This window comes from Fistularia commersonii, chromosome 31 (assembly GCF_037954325.1).
Source record: "Fistularia commersonii isolate RoL2024-O1a breed Wild chromosome 31, RoL_Fcom_v1.0, whole genome shotgun sequence".
NCBI classification, from domain to species: Eukaryota; Metazoa; Chordata; class Actinopteri; order Syngnathiformes; family Fistulariidae; genus Fistularia; species Fistularia commersonii.
In genome coordinates this window covers 8,456,469-8,478,361 of record NC_141314.1, presented here as the reverse complement: position 1 = coordinate 8,478,361, position 21,893 = coordinate 8,456,469, and the positions used below count along the sequence as shown (strand labels likewise).

Here is a 21,893-nt window from a genome sequence, read left to right as displayed (position 1 = left end):
TTTATTTTGTCAAAACTGTATTATTTTAATCTTTCGGAACGAAAGATTTTTCACAGTATCAAAAAGTGAATTTTTCTAGAAAAGAAACAAACCAGCCAACATACACTTGGCTATTATTGGTATAGTATAAATCTACATTCAAAACATTAAGATAATCTTTTCTAATTGAATATAATCTGAAGAGCATCAGAGATGTTATATGAAAACAAAAAAAATCTCAGCACAGATTTGGGAAAGAAATCATCCATCTCAAAGAAAGCCATCAGCTAAAACATGATTATTGATGAAAACACCACTGCCTTTGTCTGAGGTTTCAATTCCTAGGTGGGAGAATCACCGGTAGTTGATTCAGATTTGGCCTTCAGACAGGTGAACTGAGGTGGAGGATTCCACCAAGGTCACAATACATGGAAATGAAAGGAGCATGATAGTTTTCATACACAACCCCTCAGAAATGCATGACAAAGGCTCAAAAGGGCCCAAAATATTCAATCAATATATATACAAGCATTGAAATTAACAATGTCTGATGGTTCAAATGTTAAAATGAACATTGCACACTGATGTATTTGTCACTTGTGGGAAGTAGCAATTAAAAGAACAGTTTTAACAAACCGTGGCAATAGACTTTCCTACTGTAAAACAGAGTGTTGACAAAGCTTTGGATTACAGACCTCTACTGATCGCACTATAGGAGAGAATTGTTTAACACTAAAGAAGGGTTGACACTGAGGCAACGGGAATAGTAAAGTGTGTCCGGTCCAGGACTCGGGAGAGATTTTCTGTTCTACACATCATGCATTGGGACGTATTAGCACGGATACTTTCTATTGATATTCAAGATGCATCTTGTGAGCCTTGTGTTTAAATTAAAATTCATATTTTCATTTTTATATTAAAGTTTTTTTGGCGTACATTCATGTGTTTTTTTTAAAAAACAAAAAACTGATTCCATTATGCCATAAAAAAGGTAACAGTGTAGGTCATTAACTGGTCATCATTGTATGCTTCTAACACTGACTCTCCGATTCACAATTCAGGCTGAAAGAATGACATCGATTCAAACAACCAAATAGCACCAGATGCAATGCTTCTGCTTGTGAGGAGACTTTTAAAAGATGCGTCCACTGAGAGTGGTGTCGTGGGCAAGAAAGTAACAGTGCAAAATGTAATGGCCGGTGAGCAACCATATCTTTGGAGCACCAAATTGAACTGATTGGAACTCAGAAGTTTAACAACGTTAAAATGTCACGATTGGTGATAAAAACATTTATTTAATGTAAGGTAACTGTTTACATACTACATACGTAAGCACATAGATGCAGTGGATTTGACAGCCTTTTTTTTCCATTTTGCATCTCTCATTTAGTGAACACTGCAGTAATAGCAAAAGGTTGAGTTGGCCTTGATATCGGTTCTTGACTGGGGTGCCAAAGTTTCAGTCCTCTGTATGGAAAGAATGAGTTTGAACCAGGGTCCCGAGGCTTAGAAAGGGACAGAATAAAACAGGGAATGAGAGAAGGCCTCAGGTCATGTGGGGCTCTTCTTGAGTTTTTTTTTTTTTTGTCTGGCATTCATCCACGTTATTGAGCTGCATTGGGAGGAACTTTTTTCAGGCTGAAGTTCGACCAATTTACGGCTACCTTCTGACGCGTCTGTTTTGCTGAATCGAGGCAAAACCTAGAGAGAAGACAAACATACAGACAGAAGTAGGAAAGTCAAGTGTTGGAAAAAAAAAAAAACACATCGATCTATTGTTAACTGTGATCTGCAACACTTGCTGTATGGACTCCTCCCTCCTCCTCACCTTTTGAAATATTCCACTTCCCGATCGATCTCATCCATTTCTGTTGGATCCAGGTCTTTTGGGAGAAATACATCATCTAAGGAATAAAAAAAAACAAAAAAAAAACCACCATGTAGATATTTAACATTTTCATGCAGCAATCATATTACAGTATGTAGATATGTCAATATTCACCCGTACCGATGGCACTGTTGGATTTTTCACCCTTGTTCTTGTTCTTTTTATTTTTTCCCTTGGATTGTGGCTGCTGCCCATTCGCTGGGATGCCGGGATGCACTTTGCTTTCGGAATCCTGCTCACAGCGTCCACCTCGTGTCTCCGTGTCACTTTTCCCCCTTTGCGCACTCGAGAGGCCACCATTTGCTCCGTTGGTTGCGTTTCTCGATGACCTGCCCTCCTCCGCTTTTTTAGGCCCATTTTTCTGGTTGTCTGCAGAGTGCTGAGGCTGCTGTTTGTTTCCAGCTTTTGAGGCGTGCGAACCAGTCTCGGCCACTTTGGTCTCACTGGATTTGGAACCGTGCTCCAGAACTGGCTGCTCCTGTCTTTGTTGCTTTTTATTCTTCTTTGATTTTGCATTGCTATTCCCGACCGCGGCGCTCTTCGGGTCGGATACGTCCTCCTTTTTTGCGGTCGCTTGGGCTGGCACGGGAGGAAAGCTGTCAGGCCCAGTAGAAGTGCACAAGTCTGGGGAGCAGACCCTAATGAGCTTTGAGAGACTCGGGGTAGTATGCAGCCGTTGGATGTCGTTGGATCCGCAAGTGACCCCTGTTGTTGCGGCGGCGGTAGTAGGCGTTGAGACGGGGGCTGCGTCTTCCCATCCATTAACCAGGTCCAAATGACTCTTAAAGGTTCCCAGCGAAAGAGGAGCAAGATCAAGGTCTATTTGCTGTAGGTCAGAGGAGCCATTGAGATGAGACAGTAAGTGGTTGCCTTCCAATGTCGCCGCCTTCTTCGGAAAGTCGTTGACATCCAGGTTAAGGTCGTACATGCTAAATGAGGCCCGGATCGAGTCTTTGATGGTGTTCTTAATCTCTTCAAGTCGACTTGTGAGAAAACTATTGACGCGCTCAAGCTCCAACTGAGGCCAGTCCAGCAGGCGACTGGCTTCAGAACCATCCGAGATGGGTTCATCGACTGGTTCAGATGGACTACAGTGGGGTTCACTGCCCGCCGCACCGAGGGTGCTCTGCTGAGCTTTTTCCTGAAACAGACATAAAACAGGAAAGAATGTCGACCTCTGATGTAACTGAGACATCGCTCGGAGGTTTGGCTGGAGTCTGAGACATTTTCAATTTGCCAATTGTGGCTACGGGCTATTTATTGCATATAATGCATATATACATTGAACATAAAGGGTGGTATCTCTTAATTGAAGCCAGGAAAAATATAAGCATGAGCAAGTGTTAGGTATTTAAATAGTACGATGTCTCGATAGCTGAATCTAAAAATACTACCACCGAGATGAAACGCAAACAAAAACAGCTTTATATTTAGCGTACCTTCTTTTTTTGTTTATGACGAGCCCTTTTTGCAGCCTTGGCACTATTAACAGGTTTGGGCTCAGAACTGTTTATGAAGTCCAGCAACTCATCCACGTCCCGGTTGTCAATGGCACCAGTCACTGTGAGTTCAGAATCTTGGCGCTGAGGGAGCTCCTCTTTGCGTCGCGTGAGGCGAGACCGCAGCTTCTCTCGAATCTCAGCATAGTTACGGCTCGTCGGCGCAGCTGGAGGCTGGAAAACAATTGTTTCGATTAATCGACATGCTACAGTACCGGTGGCTTATTTGAAGTCAGCTTTTACGAATATGCAATAGCGAGGAGCCCAAAATACCGCATTGTGTCCAAAGAACTCGCAGTAGCAACAGTCACAGTACTTCCCGTCCTTCTGGTTGGTGGAAGAAGAGGCACAGGAGCTCCTCTCAGAGCTGCTGTCTTCATCCTCCCCTTCATCTAGCTCTGATGACGGGTGGCACAATGTCCCATTAGTCATTTTGTGCCCTTTACATGCCTGCTCCCTAAGGAGAAAAAAAAAAAAAAAAAGAAAATCTCAGAAGGCATTTGTGATCCTGAATAAACGTGTCTGCATATATTCTACATATTTCAAACAAGCAATGTTCCGATGAGTACTGACCTGCAGGCCACAGCTGTCAGATGGCCTACATTTGAGGGGGCCACTGTTCCTGCAGTGTGTCCATTACAAGGATGGTTGCAGCCCATAGATGTGCCCAGTTTACTATGTTGTGCGTTTACTGCAGGAATGTGGGAGTTTTTGCACGGGCTAGGCTTGTGAACAGATGTCGGGCTGTCCGGACTGGGAGAAGTTAGTTTAGCTGTCGGACCATGCAAGTTTGGTACCAGTGGGGAGAAGGGTGAGTGTGCTGCAATACCGGTGGCAGAGGAAGAGGTTACATGGCTATGCTGCCCAGAATTTGGCTTGGGGGGCAGAAGGGAGGAATGCTGGGAAGAAAGTCCAGTGGGACTGTTGGGAGGTACTGACAAGTCTGTATGTTGATGATGATCGCTGGGATGGAAGGCTTCACCTGGTGAAATGAAAAGAATTTAGCATGAATCATTAAATGTCATTTCTTGGTTGACTAATCTCTTCTGATAGGCCGCAAGAGGTGTTGTATTTCCTGATATACAGCCATCGACTACGTAGTTGAGGCAAGCAGCCAATTTAACATTCTAAATTACTGTGCTAATTCACAACAACAAGAATAGAGTCTGTCAGCACCAGAGAATGGTGTCAGTAAGCAAGAAGTGACCTGCTCCTCTGGATCAGCTAACACGCACGCATTGAGCCGATATCTCACATCCCAGTTGAGATTCAAAACGCCGCTTGCGATTCTGATCGACAGACACAAAAGGTCCCCTATTTCTTCTTGGAAATCATAATGTTAATTTTGGAAACACAAATGTAACAGGGGTAGATAGCTATTTACGGGCACAATGTTATTGACTTTGATTCCTGCTGGTTTCTTTCTGGTTAATTGCTAAGCAAATACGAAAATATGCCCCATCAGCAAGCACTATCTGAAGAGCTTGCCATTTACTGGAATGGTGATCAACCGAACCATTGCATCGAAACTCCGAGGACGGGTGAGGGAAGGCAGGAATAGCTCTCGAGTAGCAGGAGAGAAAGTATAATGGCTTTTGAAAAACTATAGATGCTGACAACAAAATGCATTTTCCTATTTGTAATATCTATAATCTGCTATTAAGCTGTTCATATTCCTGTATTTTCCTCGTAATATTCCGGTAGTGATCATATGGCTGGAGCAAAACAGTTGCTTGCTTTTTAATTGAACATTTTAGTTAGAAATCGAGATTTACAGACTCCAAAGAGTAGTCAAAGATACAATCTCCACACCTGGTGGGGTCGGTCGGCGGCACATGGTCTTGAAATGCTTGGGAGTGGTCTTACAAAGGTCTGCTGAGGTAGAAAGGGGGTTCCCAGCAGGAGAGCCACTGGAATTCTGGGTCGATGGGTGACTGTAGGGACACACTTTGGTTCCCGACGTTTTAGCAGATTTCCCAGGTGCGTCGTGAGGTCCTCTTTTCTCATGACAGGCTGACGCGGTTGTTACACCTTGAAGTGGAAATTGAAGCAGCAAATAAATATCCTGATATATCTCATTGACCATTTATTTACTTATTTTTATATTTGATTGTTGGTTGGTTTATGTTGTGTAGAATTATGTTTCGTGGTCTGGAAGCAGTAGAATTTTCCAGTGATGATCATTTCTCCTTATAAGGAGAAGAGATACATTTATATAAACATCTACTCGGACAAAAATGAAATGGCACAGTATTAAAAATAGTTGATTCTCTCTTTCTCAAATCTGACCTGCTTACTTACAATAACAATTTTGATGTCAGCCAAAGAACACTAAATACGTCAGATCACATCCTGCTCGGGGATACTGCAAAGTTGATACCACTCTTTGAAGAACTAAAGGACATTCTGTAAACGGATTGGATAAACACTTTGAAATTGCACTGAATTTCAGTAAAATTATTTTTAGATTACTTTTGCTTGTTCTGGAACAGTGCCAGTGCTGGGAGGTAAAAATATACCATAATGCTAAGAAATAAACAGTATAAGTTAAACAGAAGCAGATATGCAATCAAAAATGTATGAATGTTGGATGTCATCATTCAAAACTACATTCCAAATTTAATATTGATCTCCCTGGTGCTTCTTTTCAAGAAACAACCGAAAACTTCATAGAAAGTAGATTTACAGAAAACAATGGATAGAGGTAACAACAGATTGTAACTCACTTTACTAGTACTGGGCAGAGGAGAGAAAAAAAAACAGTTATTCCCATATTTATCTGAAGTATCACTTTGCATTATGGTCTACTAAGATTTGCTGTGACATTCCATACTATGCTACTTATTTAAATTTAGTTTAGAGCTGGGATATTTTTTTATTTGTTTATATGACTTGATATTTGGTGCTGTGTTCATTTAAACATGAGCTGTAACTTACTATTACTGCATAGAATTCAAATTTCAAAGTGACTGGGTTCATGTTAGGGCATGACTCATGCAGTCTAGACTCTTCAATACTGTGCTTACACTTGGAACAAACACAACTACTCTAGAAGTTCTATCCTCGATGCTGAAATATTCATAGTAACGTAATTCCGTATGCAAGAGTCAATATCTTTCCACACCAGGCTTTAAAGCCTTGGAAACCAAATGTTTTTAAAGGAGAGCTGCACATGAAGATGGATAAAAACAAATGTGAGGACTGAGGTGGAAATGTTATGTATCACAGAATCACTGGATATAGAAGGCGTAAAATCACTTGCGTTTTACCTTAATAATTAAAGAAACACATGCAAACAGCTTACAAGCATTTCCATAATCTGTCAAAAAAATAAAAAATCTATTAAAAACTACAGTCATAAAATGTACCATTTTCACAGAAAGCGATTCCTTTCAAGTATATGATGAGTGTTTATCATTGTTTGATCATTTAGATAGACAACGAACCCTTGAGATGTTTTGTTGATAAGTTCAATATCAAACCACTATTCCTTCTTTTAATATTCTGTACACTGGGGGCAACAGACACCTTTAAAAGCAATTTGTCTCGGACAAAGCTAATTAACAAAGGAACAAACTGGGTGTTATTACTAATGAATCCACCGCAGTGTTTGCGTTTCAGTTAATACAGGACTTAGCATGAGAATCTTGCTTGAGTGGGTCACCTACCTTGAGATGACAGACCTTGTTGCGAGTGAGGGGAAATGCTGTGGTTGCAGTGTTCCCCTCCGTTGGTGTGGGTGGAGTTCCAAAGTCCTGACAGTTTGTGGGCTGACAGGAAGGAACTTGGGTCCCAGTCCACAGTGCTTTGCTCTGGGTAACCGTTCCCACAGCTCTGGGACTTACAGGAGGAAGAGTGTGACAATGGTACCTGCATTAGGGAAAAAAAGGAGGACACAGGCAAATGCATTGGTATAAAGCTACACAGTTAACACAACATTGGCATAGGATGACTCTTGCATAGTCAAGAAGCAATCACAAAGATCATTTTTGGAAAAAAAAAGGACAAAAACTTTGAAATGCAATCATCAGTTATACGCGGAGAAATTAAATGCACCAAAAGACTGTAGGAAGCGTTGATTTTGCTTGAGTTTAAAGTATTTTTAGCATTCGCAAGAGTGAATTCAAATGTAAAAAAAGCAACTTAAGCAGTCAAGGGTCAAGTGATTATGCAAACACAATAACCTGACAATAATAAAGATTATTCAGACAGAGAGTAATGTGGTTTCAGTAAAAAAAAGGCAAAATTAGATGGCAAAGGATGCGGACATATGACCCAATTCAGTCCGCCTTTATTTACCGGTGTAGGCTGCTCCTGGGTGCTCCGTCTTTCCTCCTCTTCCACACTTTTGCAGCAGCTCTGACAGATCCACAGAGGCACCTCTCCCAGCAGGGACTGAGACAGGGAGGGCACCGAATCAGCAAGCTTACGTCCCGGCGCCTCCCGCATTAAGGCCTGGGAGAGAGCGGGCACGGCGTCAGCCAGCTTGGTCCCATGGCCCCCGGGGAGTCCATTCACAGAGTTTGCCCCCCAGTCCTTAAATTCACGGTGGCACAAGAGGCAGCAGGTGTGCATAGGCTGGGTAAGAGAAAACAAAAAAGAAGAAGATAGAGGTTAAACAAGTCATTGGGAAAATAGAATTAACATGGTCTGCTTGATCAGATGTGTCTCAAATGTATTAAACAAATAACTAAAGAAGCCAGATAGTTACAGCTAGGCCTAAACATCAACTAGCTTTAAATATCAACTAGCTTTTCCATGTATAAAACATGTTACCAATTTCTTGAAAAATAATGCGACATCTCCAGGCTTTGTGATACTCATAATAAAAGGCAAAAATACACTTCTAAGAGATTCAAACAATATTGATTAAAGGGCTTGAAAAAAGAAATCCACAAGGATGTTACACAGATTCTGCACATATTATAGTGTGTCAAACAAGCCATTATGGCAGTACACTTACACAGGTTTTAATGTCATTGTCACATTAAGTCCATTAGTTCACACTGTTTTACTTTCATATCATATCACTATATTGATATAAAGCGAGAATACAGAAAAAGATAATTCAAAACCTTCACAAGACAAAAACAAAACAATAAATCATGACCAGCAGTATTGGCCTCATCCTGGTTTCACGAAAACTGCATTTGCGGTGTATTTCCGAATTATTTTTGTTTCTCATACAATATGACACGTAAATATTAAATCTCGATTTGTGACTCCATTGTTGAAACTAGGAGCGTGGCTCCGTTCACTTGCACGAAAAGTAAATATTATGCCAGTTCTGTTACGCACGTGGATAAAAGTACAATTGGCGTTATCCACTGGGGGTTTTCCCGGCTGCAGGGTTGGGTGGCTCAGGTAAGGTTACCGTGTTTCGGTGTATTTTAACGATTTACGGGAGCTTTACTGGTCCTTCACAGTTTGACGTTACTTTACCCGACCAGGGTTGACATCACTGGGGAGGAAAAGTGCGCATTGCAATGGTTTTACAATGCTTTCCATTTCGCCTACAGCGAAAAGAAGCAAACGGACTGGACGTCATATTTGAGGGATAACAAGGTCAAATGAATATTGCGGTCCGAGGCGTTAAACTAATTATGGAGCCATTATTAATCCGGGCTAACTAGCCGATTAGCCAGTAGCTGGTTAGCCGCTGCTGCTGTGTGGTTCCTCCTGGATGGGTACGGGAGTAGGTACTAAGCACGTTTGCAAGCACGCTAGCTGGGGGGTGATAGCCCGGCTAGCATTCGGGCTAACATTAGCTGGGCGGATGAAGAGTTGTTAACGCTGAAAATGGGACAACCTGTCCGCGGCACAATGTCACCTGTCCACTAGAGGTGATGGGCTGCAATGCCACACTGCCCCCAAAGCCTCCTGCCGGGCACAATCCCTCTGACGTGTATTAAGTTGCACGTCTGTATTAAATCACTGTAAAAAAAATGTCAAATGACGTGTGCGCCTCTATATTCACGAGCGGGACAGAAAATACATTTAACTTGCTACTGGGTGCATTTACCTTGCCTCGTGGAAGGCATAGCTATAACGTTATATGTAATAAAACACAATAGGGGATGCTTAGTGGAGCTGGGAGTTCCTAGCTGGTAGGCTAGCTAGCCCATTTTAAAAATAGCAGTTGCCTTGCTTGCTAGCTTACCTGGTTCGCCCTGGTAGTGGCCAGCCTATCCATCCCAGCATCCCCGCCGCCGCCGCCAGCTGCATCGCCGGGAGAGACTGGGCTCTTCGGCACGGTCTGCTGTCCAGGCACAAGCTCCTTCTGGGCGACGCTCTGCTGCTTGCTTTTCTTCCTTGCCATGGCGAACGTGTTGGTAATACGCTTTTGCCAAGTTTGCACCAGTTTTAATTATCTTAAGAGCACACTTTCGTTTATTCTCGGACCTCAATATTCTCTATCTCCTCCAGTCAAGACAACAGTCAATATGGCGGAGGGCTGGCACACTCTGGAGTTCATAGGTTAAAGATACTACTGGCAAGGATGCTTCACTTTCATGAGTGGCGTACAGCCGCCGCTTAGGCAGTACGCGAAGCCAAATGCGCCATATTTAGTGAGGGCAACTTGAACCTCTTTTTTTTTTAAATACCAAATTCAGTGACAATTTAAAGATATGTTAGGAAAACTCAAAACCTGCATAATTCCCCGCGTTTGAGCTTGTTATCGTATGCCGCCTCTATCCCCCCCCCCCAAAAAAAATCGTAATTTTGATTACATAAGGAATTCGATATCAGTCTCCTTGCGCTCTGGAGCAACAAAGCATTAGAGTTCGGACCAAATTTCAAAAAGCGATAGTACAGCAAGGAAATGAAGCAATATATTTTTCCTTTTCCAGACCCCAGCGAGATTGCAAAGCTAAAAGTTGCCGATGTCAAAAACGGCAAACTAACTCCCCTTATAAATGAAACTTAACTTTCCATAGCTGTCGCAATAATATTTTCATTTGACTACAGCAATATTTTCGGATTTAATGCAAACATGAATGGGAAGATGACAATAAAAAAAAAACAAAAAAGCACATAGTTGATATACAGGGAGGGCGGAGGAGGGAACCTGTTTTTGACGTATTACGTTGTCTGTGATACCTTCAATTTTTCCTGAAATATCGTAATCGAGACTCTGAAATGAATATAGATTTAAATTCATTGTTCGTTCCGTTTAATTTTTCTTTGATTCCCATCGAAACAAATGAATGTTTAGCTAATATCAATATGCTACCGCTATGTAAATGCGGTTAAGCATATATTGCTGAGTAGTTAAAGATCCGTATTTATCACAGATTATTACTGGCTAGTTGTGTGAAAAAAGAAACTAGTCGCTATGTAAATGTTCCAGAATATCGTGCTATGGCCATAAAATAGCAGAAAACTCTACTTTAGGACGTAGTATCGACTAGATTAATGATTCGGTGGTTTGCATTATGTTGGTGAGAGATTCAATTGTCCGAACTTTTACTGGGTCCTTGAACGCAACTGTCGCTGGTGAGGCTCTGTGGACTGAGGACGTAGCATTCAGACACTGTTTCACCTACTTCAGGCGACCGACGCTTTTACTATATAAGCTCGTTTATTCCAAGGAAATAAAAATGGAAGGGACAGTTTGCAACATCCAAGTGCTCCTGCGGGCGGCCGAGTTTCTGGAGCGGAGAGAGCGAGGTTCGTATTTCATGACAGTCAATGGGTGAAGTTGATTGCTGCTTCAAAAACAACAAAAATGCACAATGAAGTTGATGTAACCCTGCAGGAAAATCATAACACGGGAACACGATCGGGTGGAATTTTGTGGAAAACCATCGAGATCTCATGTGTTCGCTCGAATCGGACGAGGTTTCCCGTTTGACTCAGTGACCTACATATCGTCCGCATCATTGTACTCAAAGGCGCCAATCTGGTCCAATTTCAAAATGAATCCGCGGCGGCATTCGGTCGCTCGTTATGAAGAATGGAAGCGAACGGAGGCGGGAGAGGAGAAGAAAATCACGTCTTTTATTTGAATTTGAAATGAAAACAAACCACTTTATTCGATGTCCGATCGATGCATTTCTATCCGTTCGCTTTCGGAGGCGACGTTTGTAATGGGGAATTGCGCCAAAAGCGAGAAGGTCCAGCTGATGATGATGATGACGATGATGATGATAATGACAGATCAACCGTCGACTCTTGGACACCGGAGGTCCATCACCTTCCAAAAAAAATGTTTCATAAATAAACAAGCGAGATCGTTGATAGTTTCCATGATCGACAGTGGATTTGTAACGCAAGACTCCTGTCATATCCTTTTTGTCTCCCGCCCTGCAGAGGCAGAACACGGCTACGCCTCGGTCCTGCCTCCCAGTCCAGCCCAGGCTGATAAGAGGAGCAAGCAGAAGAACAAGAAGATATCTGCCGGTGGCAATAGGTGAATGCATTACATAACGGAGGGCGAGGGTTGCTGAGCCTATCAGTTGGGATTCAATTTTTTTTTTTTTTTGAGCTGCAGAAATGCCTTTTGTAACCCAGCTCTCCTCTCTTGCTGTGAATGCAGGTCGGTCCACAATGAGCTGGAGAAGAACAGGTAAGGGAGTTACGTGACACGCCTGCTTTGGAGGTTTTGAGGGCAAAAACAAGGTATATGTTTGTAAAGACTAAAAGTTGCTGATTTTTTTTTTTTTCTTTTGCAGACGAGCTCAGCTGAGGCACTGCCTGGAGCAACTGAAGAAGCAGGTTCCCTTGTCTTCGGACTCCATGAGGAACACCACCCTCAACTTGCTGAGACGAGCCCAGCTTCACATCAAGGTAGAACCAGCTCCCGGGTGTCCGATCGACTCTGAGACGGGGTTTGATGTCAGAAACGGAATCTTTGAGGCAGGGAGAGAGAGGCGGGTGGAGAGTTCAAACCTCTAGTTTTCAAGAGCAAACCGAAACTGCAAAACCACAGCGGGTTCTTGATCCGTATACAATTCATCCAAATGTGCCGGATTTACAGCTTCGATTCATATATATACCCTGTCTTATGTAACGCTGCAGCTCTAAAGTTAGAGTTGCAAAAATATTCTCCAAAAATGAATTGTAAAATGGGTTAGGACTAGCCCAGTGTAGCGCTAATTGTCATTGAAATTAATTCACATCGACTAAAAATAGTTACATTATAGGGATATCACCCTCACTTCCTCAGACCCAAGTTCTTTTGCGTTTTTTTAATTTCTCCTCTTTTTTTGATCTGATATGTAGAAAAAAGCCAAGCATCATCTTTTGACAAATCTGACACCTTTTTGTTTTTGAGAAAATGGTGTTCACACACTAAAATATAGTCATCCCAAAAAGTGATGCCACGGATCCGGATGCCAGGTTATACAATGGGAGTGATAAAATCTTAATCAGCAAAATACTAATTAAGTCAGGAAGCAGAGCAAAAAAAAAGAGAGAATATACAGAAATAAAATCAGTTTTAAAACCAGCCGTATATTCTTCTGATCAAGGAAATATCAGCAGTAGATTAATCTAAAATTCAGTGAGAAATCACCTTCATTTCAATGTCTGACACCTTAAGTGTCGATTTTTTTTTTTCTTTTTCACCCGCTTACAGTTCTCATACCCCAAATGTGTCCACCTCGCTTAAGTTTCTCTCTCTCTCTCCCTCTTTTCCTTCTCCCGCTTTCGCCGCTCAGAAGCTGCAGGAGCAGGACGAGCGCGCGGAGCAGCTGAAGGGCCGGCTGCGCTGGGAGCAGAGGGAGCTGCAGGTTCGGCTGGAGCAGCTGCAGAGAGGCACGGAGAGGATGAGGAACGACAGCCAGGGGTCGACCATGTCGTCCGAGAGGTCCGACTCCGACAGAGGTGACTCTCCCAGGCACAAGCCGATTATTTGATAAACCCACATAAGCCGTTTTTCTGGAACAGACTTTGGCTTTTAGGTCCAATAGTGATAAATTATATAAACTTTTTAAAGTGTTGTACATGCAGCTGGTTTCATCTCTGACATCAATTTAACGTCATGATTGAATGAAATTAACTTGATTTTATGACTAATTAGTTAACAGACCTTTTCATAATAATGATAATAATAATGATTTAGCCTTTATTTATCCACGTTGGGAAATTCGTTCCTTGCAATTAAGCCGTCATTGATGAACCATGAGCAGTAGGCTGTCGTCGACCAGTGCCGGGGAAGCAATTAGGGGTTCGGTGTCTTGCTCAACAACACTTCGACACACTCGGACAAACCTGGGCATTTTACAGCCCGCGGGCCACACCCGTCCCGTTCTTGCTTTTTCATCCGACCCGCCAAACTATTTTCTTTGTATTTTCAATCAATATTGAATTTAGAAACCCCTTATTTTTTTTCCTTTTGTTTAGTTTTGTATGGATGATAAGAAACAAAATAATGCCAGTACATTTTATGATGATTCTTTATTCTAAGTTTAAAATAAAATGCCAAAAAATATAAATATTTAAATTGCAATTTTCATTTTGTTCAATTTATATGATACCTAGTTGGCCCCGTGCATAAAAATGAAATAAGAAATGTGGCCCGCCAGCTGAAATAATTGCCCACCCTTGCATTAGGAGGAGCCGGGAATGGTGATATTAATGACACAATGTGCAACGTCATTAGACGTCAACCTATGTTCACTTAATTTTTTCATATTAATTTATCCTTTATTAATCCCTCATGGAGAAATTCATTATCTGCAATTAACCCATCATGGATGAACCATGAGCATAATGTCCGATAATAACACATCTCTCTGGAATGAAAGACATAATAAACTGATTACTTTCCTGTTTAAGGAAGATTTTCTCATTAGCCAGCACCTGCGATGATATATAGGCTATTCCTGGGAAAATTGATGTCATCCGACAGGTGGATGTTGTTGTCTGATTGAATTTTAACATTTTAGGAATGTTTGAATTGCGAATTTCCCCTCGGTGCTAACGGACTTGATCTTTTTCCCCGTTGCAGAGGACGTGGAGGTTGACGTGGAGAGCATCGTGTTTGATTGTGTGGACTCTGACGGACTGCGCATCACGCAAAGTGATGTTGATCACTGTTACTCCAGCATGGACAAAGCCTGGCTATGACAGAGCACCTTCGACGAGCCGGTCGTAACCCGCGGCGGAGGAAGGAGAGGAGAAAAAAAACATTCCAAAAACCAGTAAAAGCCTGATGAGGGAGAACGGAGGAAGATGTCTGCAACTGAAGCCCATATTTGACAGGAGAGGAGGACATTCTCTTCTCAAAATAGGTCTGACCACACGGTATAGGATGATGGATTGTGGAAGAGCTGTGTCCATTTGCACTGAATAGCAGTTGAAATCACTGGGCTGGAATGGAGTTGTCAGGCTGCATATGTTCCAGCGTCAACCATTGATGGAAATTTGTTTTTCCAAAGCCATGATTTGTCTGTAATCTTATTGTTTCCATAGTCTGTACACTCAAATAAGGTATTCTCGTGAAACCCCTCCACATATTCTTTACTACGGTATGCTTTTACTGAATTCTGCCTTAAATTAGACTTGGTCTAGTACTCTACAGCTTCTCGATATCACTGTCTATATTTTAATATGGTCATGTTTAGCATGCACTTGAACATTAATCTGTTTTTTTAATTTTTTTTTATACATGTCTTATTGTGTAAGCTGTCGTTTTTATTGTTCTTTTCACCTGTTGCACAAAACATACACATTTTGCACTTGTTTTGTCTCAAAGAAAAAAAAAAGTTCAGTGAAAACAGTAAACAGAAATTATTTGGTCATATTTGCACAAGCATATCTGCAAATAAGAAACTGTGGCTAACGTTCTTTTTGGTGGGTTTGCAGACACTTCTGTCGGTGCAAGATCTTTGTCACCCGTGTTAATGATTAACGGAGGTCATATCAGGTCTTCTTGTACACTTAGTTTTTATTTTTTAACAAACGTTTCATAGGCCTGTGCGGTGTAAGCACATTTCATTCCTTGCAGCAAATCAACCAATCTAGCAGGTAATTGCTACTTGTAATGATTATGCAATCTGTGCTGTATTACAAGTATGTATCTTATTGCTATGTGTATTTAATAACTGAAGGTGCATTTTGCCCTCACTTTTCGTATATGCAAGATGCCTTATTACCTACTTTAATAGTATGTTTGCATTCATCTGTCTCTCCGCCCAGTAATATTATGTAGCATTTTTGTACTGGTGTAAGCTCTTTTTAATGAATAAATATTTTCTATATTTAAATTGTTTTTTGTTCTTTTTTTTGCAATTGACATCTTTGCTGCAATTGTAGAGACAAGGAGTCAGAACAGTGCTGTAACATGAAAATTTGCTTTTATTGACAAATAGAGATTTAATTGACAGTTAAGCGCATTGTTGCAGGGATACTTTTGTAACACCTCGGGCAAATTTACAACACAAAGTATCAGTTTGCCTTTTGAGTCACATCCGACTAACGTGAACTGTTGGATGATATCGTGTCGTGTATCTGTCAACAATATGGACTCTTCACTTCTCAATGAACTTCAACTTGAAGCAATGACATGATCAGTCGGTAGAAGGACCAGGGGTGAGTTTCAACTGATCTAAAGAGGGAGAAATGGCAAGAGACAGAGAATGGCAAGAGACAGATACGGGAAAAATTACAGAAGAAATTCAAAGTTTTAACAGGATATTTTGTTACAATGGTGAAATCTGCGGTTGCAATAGAACAGATGCTACAAATCGTGACATACTCAAAAGTGACAGATTGGACAAACAATTCCGATTGGGTGAGGATGATCAAAGGTGAGAGAAAAAGGATCAACATCAGGCAAGTTATATATATATATATATACACATACATATACATATATATGTATATTCAGCCATTTTTTAAAAGATCCCCATCTCGTAAACAAATGATTTGGTATGAAATGGTACAGCATTTTCAAAGACTAGGGAACGGGGAAGACTGGAATAGGCTCTCAAATTCATCTCGAGCCACGTGTGGTCCACCCACCAAGCCGACGGGATGCCTCTTTGCAGAGGTGCCCACCCACAACAGGATCCGTTTGACCCGACCGAGCGCAAACCCTGACCGTGCACGGGGTGAAGACACATTTGTCCCACTGTCGGTGCGAACGGGTCGCGTGCCGCTCCTTATACGTATTGTTTCTTCTGGGCTTGTGAGGCCAGGTCTTTGGCCTTCTCCTTAGCTGCCAGCGCCGTCTCTCTCGCCCGCTCTGTTGCCGTCTCCGCTAAACTTCTTGATGGCACTTCACCTATCAAAACAAAAGTCATGATAGTGATATTCTGAGAGGAGTTACATTTTTCCCCCATACATTTTCAATAAATTATAAAAACTATACAGTGAAAAACATTCAAAACTGCACCGCAGTTGTTTTGATTATATATATAAATGTAACACTTAAGTCACTTTGCCAATTCCAGAACGTTATCACATGAACACAGCTTTAAAGAAACATGTAGATGACCTGGTGACTTCTTCAAATCGACCAATTTGCCTATTGTCCAAAATCTGATTACCTTGTACTTAAACCCAGTGTTTGTTTGAAAGATTAGACAGACCCTATTAAATAAAAAGATATTTAAATAACGTAATGGATAAAAGCAAATCGGGAACTGGACAGTTTTCTACCACCACATGCAGATTGGATATTATTCTTTGTATTGTTTACACTTTCCCAAGTTATGCAGATTGACACAACCCAAGGACATACCACTAAAACTTTAAATTGTTGAGCGAATTTCTGTTGTATTTTTCTTGATTTTCAGGTAATACTTTTACTTTTTCTTTCAGTGAAGGTAAAATAAATTATCCACAAAAAGTTCAGTCAAGGTGTAGTATGGTCATCGCCTCATCCTTTTGGGGTCAAAACTGAATTGATTTAATAACACAGTACATTTCTGAGCTTTACAATACAAGATGCGAGTTTTCTGTCTTTTAATATCTCGAACCATGGCTTGTTATTACACCCCATACTATGTACAAATATGATAGAAATACATATTTCATCCATGGTTTCCTTAAAAACATGTATCAGAAAAACATGGAAAAAGGACATCCTTCAGAAACCCTACCTTGCATTTTGGCCAGCACGTATTCAAATCCCTTCATGGTCTTGGTGACACTCGTTTTAAACCTGGCGAGGCCGAACTCCTGTCAAGAGAGGACACCATTTCAGACAGAGGAAAATAAAGCGCTGACTGTAAACACTTTTACTGTAATAAAAAAAGACCCCTCATCTGGTCCGTCCTACCATGTTTACTATTTAAATCCTATCAGTCAGTTTCTGCTGAATCAGAACTCACTGGACACGGAAGTACTTCGAGAGAGTGAGGCGCAGATCAAAACACCAACCCTACTATGTCTGCACTGTATAATGTTGCTCACTAATTTCGCTCTACTGACCTGAATACCTCTAGAGAGCCCGTAAACTTTGGAAGAGATCCAAGCTTCTCTTTTTATCTCTGTCCAGCTGCCATTCTCCGGGTTAATTCTGTATTCACACCGCTCTTCCACCGACTGGGGGTGAGAAAGGCAACAGACAAAAGTGACATGAGGCCACGTTCCACATGTGCATAATGCTGAGTCCCTATGGGAGGTCGGGTTTTAGTACCATGAGACGAGCGTGGCTGATGTTCCAGGTTAGTGTGGTCATAGTTCTTTTCTGTGGGTCCACAATGGAGTCCTCTATGATGTATGCTGAACTGGCCATGTGTTTCGGAAGGTACCTCTCCATCCAACGAGGCGCACGGCTAGTTTTGGTCAATAGACGTCTGGAAATGAGGCAATTGCTCGGCGTCACCTCTCTAAAGATGATGTCTTCAGTTAAAACATGGTTGCTGGGGAGGAGAAGCAGACATGAGCGGAGGTAATCTGGAAACCCCGTGAGAAAAACCAACAGCTTCTGTCATTTTCTTTGCCAATGATCAATACAAACTGCCATCTGGTGCTTGTGAAGTGGAAAATTCTACGAAACCTGTAAATAACTTTATCCCCGTTCTAATTCACTGAAAATTGAGTGGAAGTTTCCACTACACTTACGGATGATGAAATTAAGAGTTTACTCTTCAGCTCTATGTAACCGAATCCTCGCCTCTAGTTGTCTTTATATATTGTAGATTGTATCCCGTCGTGACAAGGAGCTGTCAAAGATAATGGCCAGGATATGAAGGGTCTCAGCTGGATCACCTTTGCACCCTGTGCAGGTCCGAGAGTCCAGGAGTATAAATCAGGAAAGTGTTTTGCCACTGCTTTGTGTTTGACTTCCTATGGGCCACAACCATACTTTAATAGACTCAGAAAACATCTTTCTTTCCTGTCAGCTGGTCCCTTAAGGGGTCACCACTGCCATTCATTTGCCTCAATCTAACCCGTTCCTCTCCCAGCTAAATGCCTGCCCTCTTTCACTCTGTCCAAAAATCTCCTCTGGTCCCCCTGCTTGGCAGTTCCAGCGTCAGCATCCTTCTGCCCAGACCACCATATCCCTCCTCTGTCCATGTCCAAATCACCTCAGTCTTGACTTTATCTCCAAAGCATCTAATGTGTGTTGTCCCTCTAATGGACTCATCCCTTATCCCATCCACCCTCTTCACTCCCAAAGAGAGTCTTCATTTCCAGTCTTTTCCTCTTCTTCTGCTTTTAGCTTTTCCCTTCAGGGGTCGCCACAGCGAATCAACTCTCTCCATCTAACCCTATTATCTGAATCCTCCTCTCTCACACCAACTACCATCATATCCTCTCTCACTACGTCCATAAATCTTCTCTTTTGTCTTCATCGAGACCTCTTGCCTGGCAGCTCCAATTCCAGCATCCGTCTACCAATATACTCACTATGGCTCTTTTGTACAACACTGAACCATATCAGTCTGGCTTCTCTGACCTTCTTTCCAAAACATCTAACATGTGCTGTTCCTCTGATAGACTCATTTCTGATCCTATCCATCCTGGCCACTCCCAAAGAGAACCTCAACAAATTCATCTCTGCAAACTCTAGTTCTGCATCCTGTCTTTTCGTCATTGTAACTGTTTCTAGGCCATAATTTCCGGTCTTTTCCTCATTGTCTCTAAACCGGACAACACCGCTGATCCCCCCTCTGTTTCTATGCCTTTCTGTTCATTCTTGCATCTGAACCAGAGAATGTGACCTGACAAATGCACTGCACATGCTGGTCTCACTAGCCAACGGGGAGGTAACTCGAGACTACACTGCTGAATGCAGGAAAAAAAAGGAGAGATGGGGTAGGATCCTTGCCCTCACCTGTAGGGGTTGGGATATCTTTGCCAGAAGGCCACGCAAACTTGGTCCCAGGTGCTTTTCAGCAGCCCTGCGCAGCAGAAGTACTTCACCATTGTTCCCTTTGTTTATTCTGGAGAGCGGAGCCTGTGACCATTTACAGAAAAAGCACAAAAAGGGCAAAGGAAAGTGACAGTGTGAAATGGTATCAGTCGACATCTGGATACTAGTGACAATGGAGGCACAATGAAAAGTCATGAGATTATAGTGCAGTTTTTGATTTTTGAGAAAAAAAACACCGGTTATTAAACCCATTTTAATTGTAAGTCTCTCATAACTAACGTACATTTTACTGTGCTTATCGCACTGGGTCCACCTTAAGCTAACGCAGGCTTCATGGCAGTTGAATGTCATAAAAAAAATCCGAATATCACAACGGACCTCCTCAAAAAGACCTAGTATTTAGGTGTAAATTAAAATGTAACGATGTCACTAGGAAACTACAGTGAAAGTAGCTGTCAGTCGTAGCTCAGGTGAAAGTGTGGCGACGGCGACACATTTGTCACGTCCGCCTTCCCGTTAGCATCAGGCAGCTAGCATGACGCTAAGCAGACTAAGTCTGGTCCAGTAACTCTTATCTTCATTGACTCATATTCCGGAAATGTATTCATAAGGTTACGTTAGAACGAAATGCAATTACCTGTACGGCGAGAGTATTCAGAGGACGCGTATTTGCATTTTATATTCCGGATGTGATTGAATTCACAAGCGAATCATGTCAAATGTGACTTGTGAATTGGGGCCAAGAGTTTGCGCAAGCTAGGACGGTGACGGGTGTTCACATTGGCCACGCCCCAGACTTATTTCATTGGTTCCCCCGGACACTTCAGCCTGACAACGGAAAAGGGAGCAGTTAAAACTACTACGCACAACCGCTACCTAAGAATACTACGATTAAAAAAAACACCATTCCTTCCCGTAAAATAAAAAATATCTAAGAACTTTATAGTCGTTAAAAAAATCAATAATGGTCTGTCTATTTTACACAATCAATAGAATGGGGTTGTTAGTAGATCTTGATCCTTGTTGGGTTCAGCTGCCAAGTGTAATAAACTTTGTAGAGATGATGATCTTTATCAAAAAAATCAATAAAAATACATTTCACGAGGTAAAAATAAAAAGTTCTTTTCGCACTGTAGACATTAATGTTTCGAAATTAATTGAGTTGCATATATTTTAACGACTTTATTATCTATTCCTAGAAACTTTCCTTGGGGGCTTCTATTTGAGCGATTTCAAGATTTATTCTCCAATATTTATTGAAAACCATTTTAACCAAAGATAGTTTTTTATCTTATATACGAAGACCCGATGAATGGACATTTCCGGTAAATGCAAATCACGCGGATGTCGACGTCAGAAACGAGTGTGGGTTTCCCTCGCTCACCTAGGATTCGTTTATCCATTGATGGCATAGAAGTAAGGTCATGGGGAAACTGACGTCATATCCGGTATGCCTCTTCATGCAATGTTATGCGTGAACAGTAGAGAGCAGCAAGACAACGCCAGATTTTCCAAAGCGTTGGCGTTTTCACGCATCACAAAATCTTGCGACAAGCTTTCCTGAGCTCAACTGTTAAAACTTGATCCGGCAAAATAACAATAATCTCATATTATGCTAAGTCAGCACACAGCTGAACTTCCAAAACACATAATATATAAACCTAAAACAAGCTGACTCGATGTAAAAAGTTGCCTGTTCAGGAATCGTTTATCCATTATCACAGCAAGTTATTTCATTCTCATTTAGCATACTTTATAAACCAATGATTGATTGTGTAAACTTTGTACTGACAAATGAAATGAATAATGGCCTTCATGCAGTAACTGAAGTGTGTCACTTTTACCGCAGGCATAGAAAGGAGTGCAATGAGAAAATCAGATTTTGCCGTCCCATTCTTGCCATTATACCCCTCGGCACGTTACACCGAGGGACAGATGGATAAACACTTCTGCACACTCTAAGTAATCTCAGATGAATCTCCAGCCTATTCACATATACACAAAAGGTGGGTTCGACGCTTTGATTTCTTCTCGGTATTGGTCTGTAAGTTTTTTGGCATGCATTGTGTGCCACTCAGTAATGCAGAAGAATATAGGCTAAACCATAAAATCAGTCATGTGGGTGTCAAGAATCGGCAAGAAACCCCCAAAGGCATGTTCTCTGCTATAAATGAATCACACTACGGTGGCAGTCATCCTTTTTTGTTTTCTCCATTCAATGCTTTATTAGATGTTATTTATTCAGTCGCTTTGA

The 21,893-nt window shown here is 41.6% G+C and overlaps 3 protein-coding genes across 5 annotated transcripts; 1 reads left to right on the top strand and 2 right to left on the bottom strand.

Moving 5' to 3' along the window:
• On the bottom strand, positions 1-9,791 carry fam193b (family with sequence similarity 193 member B). 2 transcript variants are annotated; one of them, XM_086178554.1, is made up of 10 exons: positions 9,527-9,791; positions 7,666-7,944; positions 7,035-7,236; positions 5,179-5,397; positions 3,940-4,348; positions 3,640-3,823; positions 3,307-3,540; positions 1,988-3,008; positions 1,808-1,883; positions 1-1,680 (listed from the first exon to the last, which is right to left on the bottom strand). In XM_086178554.1, exons 1-10 carry the CDS (start codon positions 9,683-9,685, stop codon positions 1,584-1,586), a joined length of 2,880 nt encoding a protein of 959 aa, XP_086034680.1. In that variant the 5' UTR covers positions 9,686-9,791; the 3' UTR covers positions 1-1,583. The 2 variants fall into 2 exon arrangements, with proteins under 2 accessions (XP_086034680.1, XP_086034681.1); XM_086178555.1 differs by having other exon boundaries at positions 5,233-5,397.
• Positions 9,792-10,892: 1,101 nt separating this feature from the next.
• Positions 10,893-15,538, top strand: mxd3 (MAX dimerization protein 3). 2 transcript variants are annotated; one of them, XM_086139267.1, is made up of 6 exons: positions 10,893-11,037; positions 11,680-11,779; positions 11,906-11,935; positions 12,042-12,156; positions 13,029-13,194; positions 14,344-15,538. In XM_086139267.1, exons 1-6 carry the CDS (start codon positions 10,968-10,970, stop codon positions 14,355-14,357), a joined length of 495 nt encoding a protein of 164 aa, XP_085995393.1. In that variant the 5' UTR covers positions 10,893-10,967; the 3' UTR covers positions 14,358-15,538. The 2 variants fall into 2 exon arrangements, with proteins under 2 accessions (XP_085995393.1, XP_085995392.1); XM_086139266.1 differs by having other exon boundaries at positions 14,321-15,538.
• A 104-nt stretch (positions 15,539-15,642) lies between these two features.
• On the bottom strand, positions 15,643-20,492 carry prelid1a (PRELI domain containing 1a). Its single transcript, XM_086139265.1, has 6 exons — positions 20,277-20,492; positions 19,601-19,723; positions 17,957-18,182; positions 17,749-17,862; positions 17,418-17,496; positions 15,643-16,597 (listed from the first exon to the last, which is right to left on the bottom strand). The coding sequence occupies exons 2-6, from the start codon at positions 19,690-19,692 to the stop codon at positions 16,476-16,478; spliced, it is 633 nt and encodes a 210-aa protein (XP_085995391.1). The 5' UTR covers positions 19,693-19,723; positions 20,277-20,492; the 3' UTR covers positions 15,643-16,475.
• Positions 20,493-21,893: the final 1,401 nt, after the last annotated feature.

Coding starts and splice junctions, on each gene's coding strand:
- prelid1a (XM_086139265.1), bottom strand. CDS start 19,692: ATGGTGAAGTACTTCTGCTGCGCAGGGCTGCTGAAAAGCACCTGGGAC. Junction 17,497..17,748: donor GGCTCTCTAGAGGTATTCAG/GTCAGTAGAGCG, acceptor CTCTCTTGACAG/GAGTTCGGCCTCGCCAGGTT. Junction 16,598..17,417: donor CGTGCTGGCCAAAATGCAAG/GTAGGGTTTCTG, acceptor TTGTTTTGATAG/GTGAAGTGCCATCAAGAAGT.
- mxd3 (XM_086139266.1), top strand. CDS start 10,968: ATGGAAGGGACAGTTTGCAACATCCAAGTGCTCCTGCGGGCGGCCGAG. Junction 11,780..11,905: donor ATATCTGCCGGTGGCAATAG/GTGAATGCATTA, acceptor CTGTGAATGCAG/GTCGGTCCACAATGAGCTGG. Junction 12,157..13,028: donor GAGCCCAGCTTCACATCAAG/GTAGAACCAGCT, acceptor TTCGCCGCTCAG/AAGCTGCAGGAGCAGGACGA.
- fam193b (XM_086178554.1), bottom strand. CDS start 9,685: ATGGCAAGGAAGAAAAGCAAGCAGCAGAGCGTCGCCCAGAAGGAGCTT. Junction 4,349..5,178: donor CCGCCGACCGACCCCACCAG/GTGTGGAGATTG, acceptor TCATTTCACCAG/GTGAAGCCTTCCATCCCAGC. Junction 1,884..1,987: donor AAAATCCAACAGTGCCATCG/GTACGGGTGAAT, acceptor TTTATTCCTTAG/ATGATGTATTTCTCCCAAAA.